Source organism: Podarcis tiliguerta (genome assembly GCF_965153285.1).
Source record: "Podarcis tiliguerta genome assembly, chromosome: 13".
NCBI lineage: Eukaryota > Metazoa > Chordata > Lepidosauria > Squamata > Lacertidae > Podarcis > Podarcis tiliguerta.
Genome location: NC_139546.1, coordinates 1,847,164 through 1,860,870, shown reverse-complemented (window position 1 = coordinate 1,860,870; position 13,707 = coordinate 1,847,164). Strand labels below are relative to the sequence as shown.

At 40.0% G+C, this 13,707-nt stretch overlaps 2 protein-coding genes across 3 annotated transcripts in view; one reads left to right on the top strand and one right to left on the bottom strand.

Annotated features, from left to right (window-relative positions):
• Window positions 1–5,849, top strand: part of ZPBP (zona pellucida binding protein) — a 39,420-nt gene extending 33,571 nt beyond the window's left edge. Inside the window, exon 6 of the mRNA XM_083408004.1 lies at window positions 5,658–5,849. Within this exon, the coding sequence (XP_083264130.1) occupies window positions 5,658–5,749 (92 nt within the window). The 3' untranslated portion in view covers window positions 5,750–5,849. The remainder of the gene's footprint in view (window positions 1–5,657) is intronic.
• A 5,379-nt stretch (window positions 5,850–11,228) lies between these two features.
• Window positions 11,229–13,707, bottom strand: part of VWC2 (von Willebrand factor C domain containing 2) — a 29,579-nt gene continuing 27,100 nt past the window's right edge. For both annotated transcript variants that reach the window (XM_083407941.1, XM_083407942.1), the window contains exon 4: window positions 11,229–12,949. In XM_083407941.1, the coding sequence (XP_083264067.1) occupies window positions 12,798–12,949 (152 nt within the window). In that variant the 3' untranslated portion in view covers window positions 11,229–12,797. The remainder of the gene's footprint in view (window positions 12,950–13,707) is intronic.

Genomic DNA, 13,707 nt, shown 5'->3' with positions numbered 1-13,707 from the left:
GGTAATTTAGTTCATGGGCATATGCTGGAGGTATTGAAAAATACTAATTAATTGCAAATATATGTTAATTACTAATTGGTTAATATGGTGCATTAGAATGTTAATAGCCACTTAAGATGTGTCTGCAATTGCTGGCCTGTCTACAAAGTACATACAAATACATGGAATAAATACACGAATGAGTGTGCAAACTTCAACCTCAAGTGAGATGTATAGATGTAGCCACTTAACTTGCTACATTCATACCCTTTTGAGTAGTGTTAGAATGATGCTTGATGCTGAAGAGAATGCCTGTCTCCGCCAAGGGATCTTGTATTATGCAAAATTCATTGTAACTGAATGCAAGTTTGGCTAGGAGACCTAAAATAAACCATTGTGCTGATAGATGGTATTTGAAGTGCAAATTTTAAAATACAGCAGTGATTGTGCTTATTTTATTGTATTTTTTTTAAAGCCTTGATATAAGGCTATGAATTATGTCATCAGTATTGTGGTGAATTCCATCTGAATCTGCCCTTGAGTGTCTCATGTTCTGTTGGAGGTGTGCGGTATGGGTGCATTTCTGTCACATTTTAGCCAGTATAGACAGACTTTTAGGCTGAAGGTGCAGTCATCCAGATCTAAGTCTGTGGACTGAAGCATGATCTTTTATTATGAAAGAGCCTTTGAAATATGCTTCCAGAGTAGTATAATTTCACAGGGAAAAGGGAGATTATTTCAAAGGGGAACATATGTTTAACTACCAAGTTCAGCTCTTTGTCTATCTAGCTCAGTGTTTTTTGCACCCCAAGAGCTCTGCAGGGTTTCATGCAAGAGTCTTTTCTAGCCCTACCTGGATATACCAAGGATTGAATCTGGGACCTTTTGCATACAAAGCATATGTCTTGCCACTGAACTAGGACTCTGTATAATATAGTGTATAATTAATCTGCATTGCATTTGCTATAAATCAAATAGAAAATGTCACTTAGAACAATTTAACATGTTCAGTGCACTAAAATATTTGTAAGGTGTGAAACGGCACAATAGGCCATAAAATAAATCAAGTAGAATATACTTGTTGGGTTGAAACAGCACCATGGAAGCTGATGTCCCCTAAAGACAACTTAGGTGTAGTTTATTTATTGTGTAGATAAATGCTATTTACTTTATCAGCAGTGATCTAAATAAGTGCCAGATCACCCATTCAAGTTCCCCTTGCTTGCCTTCTAAGAGACAGAAATTATGCTGTGTTCAAAAATGCAAGTCCTTGCAGATCTAGATCTTTCTCCCATTGATTTTGCTTAAGAATCTTATGAAATCTTTTGTGAACTCTTGGGGCCAGTTAGGAAATAACAATCTTGGCTTAATAAATGAAGTTCATGAAGCAGAGAGTGATCATTGTACCTTTGTGCTCCTTCTTGCATTGCTGTTAAACCCCTTTCCCGTATTAATGTAAGTAGAAATTAACAAACCCTAGAAGTCTTCAATTCCAGCCTGTGAAGAAACCACAATACTAGTTCTTGGCTTTATTTAAGCTGAGTCTTATGTCTGAAACAACCCTTGCTATTAAGGAGTAGAGAGTAGAAGTTAATCTTACTGGTTGATGTAATGCTAAGTTTGCTCTGACATATTAAAAGATTATTTCCTCCATTAAAAAACAACTTGAAATTATTTAAGACTATGAGTTATGTCATCAGTATTGTATTACTGAACTGTATTACTTCCGTTTGGATCTGTCTTTGAGTGTATTACAGTGGTACCTCTGTTTAAGAACAGTCCGGTTTAAGAATGATTTCTGCAAAACTGGAAATAATGTCTTGGTTTGAGAACTTTACCTCGGTCTAAGAACAGAATCCGAACAGTGGAAGGGCACCGGCGGGAGGCCTCATCAGGGAAAGAATGGTTAAGAATGGTTGTGGTTTAAGAACAGACTTCCTGAATAGATTAAGTTCGTAAACTGAGGTACCAATGTACTAGATTCCTAGTATATGCTTTGGTGTGTTATTCTAAAGTATTGCAACTTTAGTTGTACCAAAATAGCATTTATGTTTTGCTTTTGAGTTTTGTTGTTGCTGTTGAAAAGCACTTAAAGCATGTTGTTATATGTAAAAGGGACACTGTTGAAGTTTTTGTTCAATTGATTGAGGAACTTTTTTGAGCTGTGCCCTGTGTGGTTGTACATGGACTGTACAACTGTACACTGAAGCCTTGAAACAAACACTGAAGGTCTTTTCACAGCTCTGGGCTGGGCTCCAAGACTCAGGGCTTAGCCACATTTACCTTTGCCCTAGACTTTCTAGGCACTGATCTATGCTTTAAAGTTCCATGCCCAAGATCTTCTTTTTTTCCTTTTCCTTTGTCCCACCATTTCCCCCAGGAATTGGAACCTGCTTCTTTACCGCTGAATTGGAACAAACAGCAATTCAGGTTTTCCACGGGGAACATGGAGCTTTAAAGCGTAGGCCTGTGCCTAGAAACGCAGCACGGAAGGAAGTCTGAATGAGACTAGACAAAAGGAAGAGAAACCTCTCCAGTTCTCATGTCATCTTAAACATTTGAAAGGTTCTCCTCTTCCATACCATCCTTGGCACTGTATGGAGCAGAAATATTCAGGCAACTACTGTATTTTTCTCTCTATAGGACTCACTTTTTCCCCTCCAAAAATGAAGGGGAAATGTGTGTGCGTCCTGTGGAGCGAATGCAGGCTCCTTGGCTTCAGTGATAGCAACGCAAAGCCTCCAAAGCACAGAGGGAGAGCTCCCCCCACGCTCCGGAGGCTTCACATTGCTTTCACTGAAGCCGCTGGAGCGCAGGGAACTCCTGCTGTGCTCCGGGGGCTTCAGGCAGCTATCCGCAAGCCTTCGGAGCGCAGCAGGAGTTCCCGCCACACACTGAAAGCTAGCGGATAGCCGCCTGAAGCCTGGAGAGCGAGAGGGGTTGGTGCACACCGATCCCTCTTGCTCTCCAGGCTTCGCTTCGCTGAAGGGGTGTTGCGCAGAGAGGGAGAGCTGTGCAGCGCTCCTTCAGCGAAGCGGGCGGAGAAATGGAAGGGGCTCCGTTTCTCCTACCGCTTCGCTGAAGGGGCGTTGCCCAGAGAGGGAGAGCTGCGCAGCACCCCTTCAGCGAAGCGGGAGGAGAAATGGAAGGGGCTCCGTTTCTCCAACCGCTTTGCTGAAGGGGCTCTGAGCAGAGAGGGGGAGAATTTTTTTTTTTCCTGTTCTCCCCCTCCTATGGTCCGGTGCGTCCTATAGAGCGAAAAATACGGTAAATCATAGAATCGGAGAATTCTTTGTTCATGTTTAGTGTGTTAGCTCGTATGACTCACTAAAGCCACACAACAGATTCCACAAGCACACTAGTTTGCCTGAACCCGAGTCTGCCTTGGGTGCTGATGGGGGTGTTGTGTCAGTGCGGGAGCTGAACCTGCTTCTTGCTTTCCTGTCCCTTCTTTTTAATCTTAAACCCTGCCCTTCTGAATATACTGTATAGCTTCATAGAGCTATAACTGTTAAACCAATTTAAAGGATTGTTAGTTTAGACAGCAGCCTAGGGGGTCTGTTGCCACAGCTAGTTTGACTGTTAAACTGCTTGAACAGTCTCCTGGTGGAAGGGCCTTGGCAATTAAAGTGGTATTAAACATTGTGTAACTAGGGTTTAAACAAGAGCTACAAGGGTCAAGACAGGGTGAAACTAAGCCCCCCTCCTATTATGGCTGGGGGAGCCCTGCTGTGGATACTCTAAATACAGATGCTGTTTGAAGAAATTATGCAGATGCTGTTTGAAGAAATTCATATAGTGGATGCTGAGCAAATCCATCCCCTGGTGATCAATTTATTTAGAGCAACTGTTGATTATATTATGCTTAAAGGAGGACATGGACCCCACAAATGTTATACTTCTTAAAACTGAAGTAGCCTATGATGAATGCCTATTTATTTTGACTCTATGCCAAATAAGCTAACATAGGCAAATGTTCTTGCAAAAAAATAGTAGTAGTGATATTTATTTACTTAATTTCTAATCTCCCCACCCTTTCACTGACAGGTGATTCCAGGGTAGTTATTACTTAATGAAAGCAAATGCTTATACCATAGTTCAATTTAATTGATTGATATAATATTAAATTTTCATTAAAACACCATTCAAATACTGTTTGGCAATGCTTAGTTCTAACTGGCCTGCAATATTTTGATCACTAGGTGGAGCTAATGCTATTTAATAAAAATCTACAATATGAGAAACAGGAGGATAAGGCAGTGTATTCCTCTGAATACTTCAAATAACAGCCTGGGAATCTCGTGGAGAGAGTGCTTTTCCCCTCAGCTCCAGCTTGCAGGTTTCCCATTAATATCTGGTTGGTCCCTGTGAGGACAGGGTACTGCATTTAGATGGGCCTTTGTTGTGATCCAGCCAGGCTCTTGTGCTCTTTTCTTAAATCTCAGTAAGTCCAGTGGAACCTACAAGTAAATATGGATAGTGTATGTAATGTAACATTGTCCATTTCCTAGGAGTTATTTCCATACCAGCATCCAGCATTATGTCTGCACAGGTGTTAGTTTGCAAACTCTGGTTGTGTTCTCATGTCCTAAATATCACATACACTGAATATGGAACACATACAGGTAATGTGTAATGTGTTGGCATGAATGAAACTAGTAAATCTTGGTGACCTGCTGTTCATTTTTTGGGACAACTGATCAATAGGAGGAAATGCCACAATATTGAATACATAACACAAAGGTTTTTGCTTGTCTTTTATAGACATTGCTGTTTCAGCATATTGAGAAATCCATGAGAATAATAGAAACCAGAATGAAGAGAACTCATAGTATCCATTGGGGCTATATGGCTCCAAGAGTAATTCATGGAATTTGGCCTTCATTATCTCTCTATAGCATGTGTTCATGCCTTCAGAAAATCTGTATATGGAAACTGGTTTACACAAATCAATTCAGTTTTCCAATCATGAAGCTATCACTGCAGCTTCTTAAAAATTAAATTGTTTGCCTAAAAGTAATTCCGAATATAAGGCAGGAATGGCCACCCTCATACGCCACATTTGGCGGGTGGGTGAGGCCATCCAGTTGTCAATTGCTTGATGTCACAATGGCATCAGGTGATGATTGTAAGGACTTAAAGCACCACACAGGCCTTGCAAAGATCCCTGCATAGAGCTTTGGAGCACTGCTGATCAGCAGGTTTGAAGTCATGGCCCATCAGCTGTTGGACTATGACTTTATACTTGCTTTCTGTAAGGATTGTGTGCACAGTTGATTTCCTCATGAAGAGCTCAGTCACACAGTTGGTCCAGATATGTCTGTCTGCCACACACTGATTGTCCCATATGATGTCAAGTGGGCCTGCTTTGGGGAAAACAAACTTGAAGGCTCAGTTGGGACCCCTGCCAAGCCACAATTGACCCACAAGCTGGAGCCTCCTCACTCACCCCCGATACAAGGAATTAACTTGGTGGCCATTTTGACCAGGATAATTTATTCAGACTGGCAGCATCTCTTTCCCAGCCTTGTTACTGGAGATCCTTTCTAGACATGGCAGAATTTGAAATTTATATGAAGAATTAAAGCAGAATGAATTTCAGAATTTAAAAATCCTAACAAACACTCTATAAATGTTTTTTGTTTTTTTTAATGATGGTTCAATGTGTTTGTTTACAGTGGTTTGCAGTCCAGGATCCTATAACCCTCGTGAAGGAACTCACTGCCTTCCATGCAACAAAAGTTTGGAATATGGAGCAACACATTGTTAACAGAATACCAGCATAGACCTTGTGCTATATTTAGTAGCACTGATGTTCTTGATTTATAATATATTTGTAATGCAAATAAAATGATTTTTTTAAACTCCAATTTAATTGGTATTAAATTTGCATTTGGTTGAATAAAAAATGGTATGAGATTGCTGCCAGAAAAACTACAACCTGTTTTGATGCCTCTGGTAGTTTCACATATTTCACATATTCTTAAGGGCAAAGGGATATGCTATTTTTACCAAGTTCTCTTATCTTAAGACCTTTATCAGACCTGTGTCTGATGTAGTAGATGATCCAACTGAGTGCATCCATATGGACTGAACAGAACTGGATCTGCTCAACCCTCATGCTTACCTTGGGCCATTCACTAGCACTCACCCTGATGAGCTTGAGAGTTGCAAAAAGGCAGGATCTGAATCAGGCATAGACAAACTTGGCCCTCCATATATTTTGGGACTACAATTCCCATCATCCCTGTTAGCTAGGGACCATGGGAGTTGTAGGCCAAAGACATCGGGAAGGCCGAGTTTGCCTGTGCCTGATCTAAATGCTGTCCATAAAGAAATAAATATGAGGGGAAAATATGCTAGCAATGCATGTTCCCTAAGTTCTTTTGGAGAGATATAAATAGGGTGCAGATGTGGCAAGTACCGTATTTTTTGCTCTATAAGACTCACTTTTTCCCTCCTAAAAAGTAAGGGGAAATGTGTGTGCGTCTTATGGGGCGAATGCAGGCTGCACGGCTATCCCAGAAGCCAGAACAGCAAGAGGGATTGCTGCTTTCACTGCACAGTGATCCCTCTTGCTGTTCTGGCTTCTGAGATTCAGAATTTTTTTTTCCTTGTTTTTCTCCTCCAAAAACTAGGTGCGTCTTGTGGTCTGGTGCATCTTATAGAGCGAAAAATACGGTAAGTGATAATTTCGGATATGGAGCCAATGCTATTTTTCGTGTTGTGAAACTCTTGCTATGTACTAAAATTATGAAAGAGAAAGTTAGCAACCCTCCTGAAATTAGCTTAACGTAATTGTTGAACAATACAATTCATCTGTTCGCCGCAATCAATGTATTCTGGGCTATAGGGCTCTGAATTGTGCTGGTTCATCCCACTATTTAAGTCATAATATGAAATGGCTTTTGCAAACTCTGTAAAAGGTCACTAAATAAATTCATGTGCCTTTGGGGGTGAGATCAAACTGTTGGGTGGTTAACACAGACCTGGTCTGTCAACAGCCTAGTGCACGTCCTTGGGGTTCCTGCCATCCTTCATTCTGCGGATATGACCAAGCCAGCGTAGACGTCGCTGAGACAGGGGTGCGAACATGCTGGAATTGTGGGCTTGGGAGAGCACATCTTCGTTTGTAACACTGTCCTGCCATGTGATACCCTGGTGCAGCACATGTGGAAGGCATTGAGCCATCACTTCTGATGGTTATAAGTAGCCCATGACCTCCATAAAGCAGCGTGCTCAAGACCCAAGCCTGGTAGACCTACATTTTGGTATTGGACGTTAGCATCACATTCTCCCATGCCTTTTGGAGAGGTGATTGCCATAGGTGCTTTGCCAATACACTTGTGCAATTCGGCCTTGAGGGAGAGGTTTGGTGGTTATGGTGGAGCCCAGGTAGACAAAATCATCTATTGCCTCAAGTGTGTGGTCACCAATGCTGGTGTGTGGAGTGCTGATGATGTCCTGACCCAGGATGTTGGTCTTCATCAGGCTGATGGGCCTCTGATCTTGCTGAGCAATGTGAAGAGTCCTTTACGGCTGGCAAGGTCAAAGATCTGTGCTGCTTGTGAATCGGTGATGATTCTAAGGTGGGATGATGGAGATGAGACCTGTGGGCCAAATCCAGCCCTCATCTAGCCACTTCATGTCATACACCAGCCCCAGGCAAAATCAAATGTCTCTTCACGTTCGAAAGCTGCTACTTCCTGTGACAAGATGACCTTGCTAGGAGTTGCTAGCAGCTAGGAAGGGCTACCAAGATCTCCTAACAATGGCACCATGCAAGAGGGACAAGAGGTGCCTTTTCAAGGTAAGCACTGGGTTCTCTTATCACAGTGCTAAGACTGAGAAGAGGCTTAAATCTGTGCTGTGACTGGGCAGTTTGAATCTCCATCCCCCTCTATGCATGTGTGCAAGTAGGTCCATTGGCTGTGCTGATTACTAGCATGTGGCTCTTGGAAAGCTGGCCAGCTTTGAATATGAACCTCAGGCCAGTAAAAGGTTAGCCACTCCTGCTCTGAGAATTGAAGCTCTCAAAATGGATGAATAATTTTATGTATAAATATATAAATATAAACCAATGTGGCTTTGTAGCAGGAAGACAGATGTCTAGTTTAATAAGAACAGTGTTGAATAAAGTAGATATAAGAAGAAATAAATTGAAAGCTGGTATAGTAGCATTGGATATTTTTATGGCTTTTGACTGTGTAGAATGGCCAGCATTAAAAATGATTATAGAAAGCTTAGGATTTGGAGAACGATTTAAGGGATTAATAAATCAATTGTATTTGAGGAACAAGGCATTTGTTGTAGTGAATGATGGGATAACAGAACAAATAACACTAGCCTGAGGTACAAAACAAGGGTGCCCCTTTCCCCAATTTTATTTGTATTGGTCATTGAAACTCTGGCCAATGTAATTAGAGAAGATGGAAATATAAAAGGCATAAGCAGTAATGGAAAATAGAAAACAAGTTTATTTGCAGATGGCACCTTGCTAACTATCAAAAATCCATGGGAAAATATGCAGGTAATAAGAGACACATTTGATTTTTTGGGGAGAAATAACAGGGTTGCGAATTAATTGGTTGAAATCAGAGAAGATTAAATATCTAATGAAGATGAAAAATGAACATTTTTGAAGGAAATAAAAATAAATACAATTAAGAAATGTAATAAATTAATTGGGAATAAATGTATCAAGAAATTCAGAAAATTTAGACCAAGGGAATCTTAAAATGGGAAATTAAGGAAAAGCTGGAGGAATACAAGAAAATTAAGCTTTTATGGTTTGGAAGAATAGCTATAATTAAAATGAAATTTTTGTCTTGAACAATTTTTTTTATTTAGATTGTTACCAATTAAGCTACCGGAGACAGAGATAAAGGGTTGGCAAAGTATGATTAATAAATTTTGTAATGGGGATAAGAAACCTAGAATTAGAAGATGGTATAAATCCAGAAAAGGAGTGGACTGGTAGCTCAACAACATCAAGTTATATAGCAAATATATAGTTATATATATATAGTTATACAGTTAAAATATATCATAGATGGGATAACAGAACAAGGTGAGTTAGAATGGTTAGAGAGTGGTATCCAAATAGGCAATGGTGACAGAATATTGAAAATACCTTATTAAGAAACATCATTGAGATATGGGCAAAATATAAAGGAAAATTGATACCAGTAAATTTTCAAAAGGAAATTGAAAAAGTGAAAGAAGAAAATACTTAAAGGCGTGGGCGGAGAAAATGAGAAGCCCCACCCAGCATGGCCAGTGATCAGGGATGGTGGGAGCTGAAGTCTCAGCAACATCTAAACCGGCATCTCACTGGGTACCCTTGTACTAAACCATCTGAAACATGAGCTCTTGAGATGAATGAGAGCATATTGAACTTGCCATTGCATGGCAGATATGTCGACTTGAAAAGGGAAACTATCTGAAAGCCATCTTAAATCATCCATATTTTGCTGCTGTTTGTACCTTTCTCTTATGGATGGGCTCCCATCTCTCAGCTTAAGTAAATACTTCCTGCACGGTCTGGGAAACATGCTCCCCTTATCTTCTTCCTTGGTTCCTTCAGCAACAACTGCAAGCTGTTAGAGATTCAGTTTCTAGATCAGAAGAGCCATCCTGGGTCAGGGTCACTGGTCCATCATAATCCAGCAGGACCTGAGTGCAACAGCGCTGTCTTCTGTTACAATTCCCAGAGGCAGACTGTCCCTTCCAGTGGAGATAGTACATAACTACCATGACTGGCAGCCATTGAAAGGCTTACCCTCTATACATTTGTCTAGACAGCTTTTAATGCCATCCAAGTTGGCTGCCATGATTTTCTTTGGGGAGGAAATTTCATAGCTCAATTGCACTGTGTGAAGTACTTCATTTTGTCTTTCTGAATCTGCCAACATTTTGCTTTATTGAACAGTCCTGGGCTCTAGAATCAGAGAGAGAAAATGTACCTGCACCATGCGTAACTGAATGCATAATTTTATTGCTCTCTATCATGTTGTGCTGTGCTTTTTTTCTAAACTAAAATGCCCCAAATGCAGCAATCTCTCTTCACAGAGGCATGGCTGCCCCTTTTGGAACCTCTCAGATTATGAAACCTGTGCGATTTCTTCTGTTTTTTACCTCCAAGTAATTCAAATGTTTTATATAATGAACATTTCTGAGTGATAAGTTCTTCAACCCCCCACGTAATGATGAGCTGATGGGTATGTTTTGGTATTATAAAAAATATATATTCTAGGCTAAATCTGAAATATATTTCATGAGCTTGTGGCTTTAACTTCTCTGTGCCATTTGAAAAAAATATTCTTCTTCCTTGTGCTCTTATACATTGTCTGATTTTCTGATTCACCCAAAGAAACAGCACACCAACTTGTCTTCAAACAGCAAATGCCCCATTAAACCATTCCTAGCTCGGAAGCTTTCCCTTATGCTGAAAAGGCCACTGGGAAATGGCTGTTCATGGAGAGCGGATAAAAATGTTTTTTGTTGCACTCACTTTTTTCACTCTGACACCAAAATCACCTTTGGGCATTTTCAGTTTCTATGTTCCTTCTAGGCTTTTGCCTTGCTGTTGGCATTGCCAGTCCAGTTGCTGCCTGGAGCCGTTTGTTTTGCTGAAGTCTGCCTACTACGGATATTCTTTAGTCTGTCAGCTAATTTCACACTGAACAGCCATCAAATGTTATGGTCTCTTGCTAGCTACAATGGAGGCCAGAATTGAGTCCAGTGACCTAGATGTGAAAGACTTCAATGCCCATTATGAATCCCCTGAGACATCTTGTCATTTGTAACCACATCAAAAAGCAGAAGGGCATCCTTGCTCCACATTGCAGCGATGGTCATGCAAAGGCCTAAGTGTGGGTAAGAGGAAATTCTATATAAAAAGCTAGAGTTCAATAAAAACATTTTATCTTCAGCACCGTGATGTGAAAAGCTTTCCAATTTATAATTTTAAAAAGAACATCCTGCTGAGGTCATTGCCACAACAGTGTTAGGAAAAGGGGGTACGTACACATGTTGACATGTTTTAGCAGATACTCTGCAATACGTGCATGTAAGGCTAGCTGACTGCTCAATCCAGTGAACTCTCACACTTCCACATGAAGTTCTGTACATTTTTTCCATGGAACACCATGACTTGCCCTACAATGCTCTCGTGTGCCCCAAATTGTGTGCTCAACATAGCAAGCTTATGCCATTCTGATGCTTTTACTATACTCTGCACTCAATGATTTGAAGGATAAAAATTTTATTTACCTATTAAATGCTTGTTTTGGCTTACTACACATTTTAAAATTGATGTCTAAAAATGCAAACTTCTGTTGCATTTCAAAGGCTTCATTAACGTCAGTGGGACAGCGGTGTCACCCTAGGCATTCCTGCTCAAAACTAAGTTTTGAGTTTAATGGAACTTACACCCAGGTAACTGCATAGGTCTGCAACATAAGATACATATAAGCAGGTACAAGATGGCAGCTTAAATGGCTGACAACAAATATCTTACAATATATTACAGCTCTGCACCCCAATTCTTTTTCAAAAGCATAATTGCAAGAGAGTATTTTTTTTAAAAAAAAAACATGCTATAGTCTAAAGTTAGGGATAATATATGATACTTCCAAATAGCAAACTTACCCCCATTAGCTTTGGTGATATGGTTTTATTTGTGGCAAATAAATACTTCATTATTTGCTCTCGAGAGTGTAGATTCCTACATCATGATCTAACATTTTTTCCAAAAGTATTGTAAAACGATGTTAGCGTAGACTGCTATAGCTACACATTTCAACAAGTTTATTCACATTTCTGTTACTTGGATATGGGGGGCCATGAAGAGATTTGAGGTGTAACACATTCCCTGGGGACAATTGGGCAGTGATAGCTACAAAAATATAATATGCTTCCTATGCTCACTATCAGAGCATGGTTTTTTCAAAAAGGAATTTTGTGTATTAGAATTCCTTCTGGAGGTCTAGAAATATATAAAGACAATCCTCTAATTAGTTTTTTACACTGATGTAATTATTTGTATATTACCATGAACATTTTTGGTAAAGGCTAACAGTACAATTCTGTACATGTCTAGTATTTTCATGTGGGTTTACTCTCAATAAGTGTGTAAAGTCTAATATAGGTAGAATTTGTCAAGATACCAAGCCAGGTCACAGAGTAACCCGGTTTTGGCCAGCCAGAATATATTACTGCTAGTGTAATCAATATTGTCCCACACCCAAGAAAAGAAAACCTGGCTCACATTTTGCACACTCATAAACTCACTGAAGTCAGCAACAAAAACCCCAGAGGCTAGGACTGAACCTATTGTAAACTTTTCAGAGTAGACCACCGTCAAGTTCTTATCATTTTCAGATTTATCATTTCCCTGCCTTTTTGTCCTCCCCCCACAAAAACAGCTTCTATCACAAAGTCATGTTTTCTTTTAGTCAAGACCAGGTATGCAAGAAGACAACCATTTATCTCTCCCAACATTTATTTAATCTCTCAACTATATAAAACATTTATTTTAAACTCTATAATAGGATTATAGAAATAATATAATCTTTTAATGTAATTTACAGTACTCACCTTGGAAATATTACACATTTAATAAGATGTGAACAATCAAGTCCAAACCTTCTTTTGCTCAAATACTGTTCTACTGTGGAAAAAGAAAATGCCAGCAGGGTTCTTTGTCCTCAAGCAAAACAATAGTTCTTTTGAAGATGTTTCTTGGTTCACTCAAATATCGTTTGGAGCATGGAAGTATTTTTATAAAAACATCTCACGGCATTGGGTTTGTGGATCTAGATCTGCTTGCAGTCATGTCTGGTACACATCGCCTGCCGTTCAATTCGCCAAGTCACTTCTTCATAGGTGCAGTGGCATATAGTGCAGTCGTCCGTCTTCACCTCTCGGCCTGCAGGGATGACTGTGGTCTCTGCAAAGCAGTTGGGCCCTGGAACAGAAGGAGGGGGGCACTGAGTGCAGCTGCTTCACATGGTGCAGGTTGCGCCAGAGGTGGATGTGGAGACGGCCTGAAATCCTCTCTCTGACTAACAATGTGGACTCAAGCAAATCACAGCCTTATAGCCCACAAACACGTAACATGGTTGTGAGGAGGATCAGTATGGTAAGAATGGCAAAGCTTTTAGTGTATTCCAAAGTGTTATTGCAGTTATTTTTAGTAATGACTCTTAGGGAATCTCCAAATGCATTCTGAAGCAGAGTTTATTTTATTTATTAATTTCCCAAAATGTATACTCCCCTTGATTGTTTAAAAAACAACAACCTCAAAGTGATTTACAAAAGAAAAAATATCAAGAAAAAAATCACAACCATACTTTAAAACACAGAAAAGTTAAAATACTAAAACAGATTAAAATGACCTCATCTTTCTAAGCATCTGGGTAGGCTTGTCTAAACAATAATGTTTTTAGCAGGTGCTGAAAAGAGGACAGTGAAGGTTCCTGCCTGATGTCAATAGACAAGGAGTTCCAAAGTGCATGTGCTGCCCCACTAAACAACCGTGTTCTTACAAATATGAAATAGGTATTGTGTGGCAGCTGCACTAGTGCCAGTTCTGCCAATCAAAGTGGTCCCAAGCTTTTGTGGCGCAATCAAATGCTTCACCAATAATACATGAAGACTGTGGAGACTTAAGTATTCTTGCTAAAACAACATTGAAGTTTTAAGGACCTATGAAGTGAAGGGGGT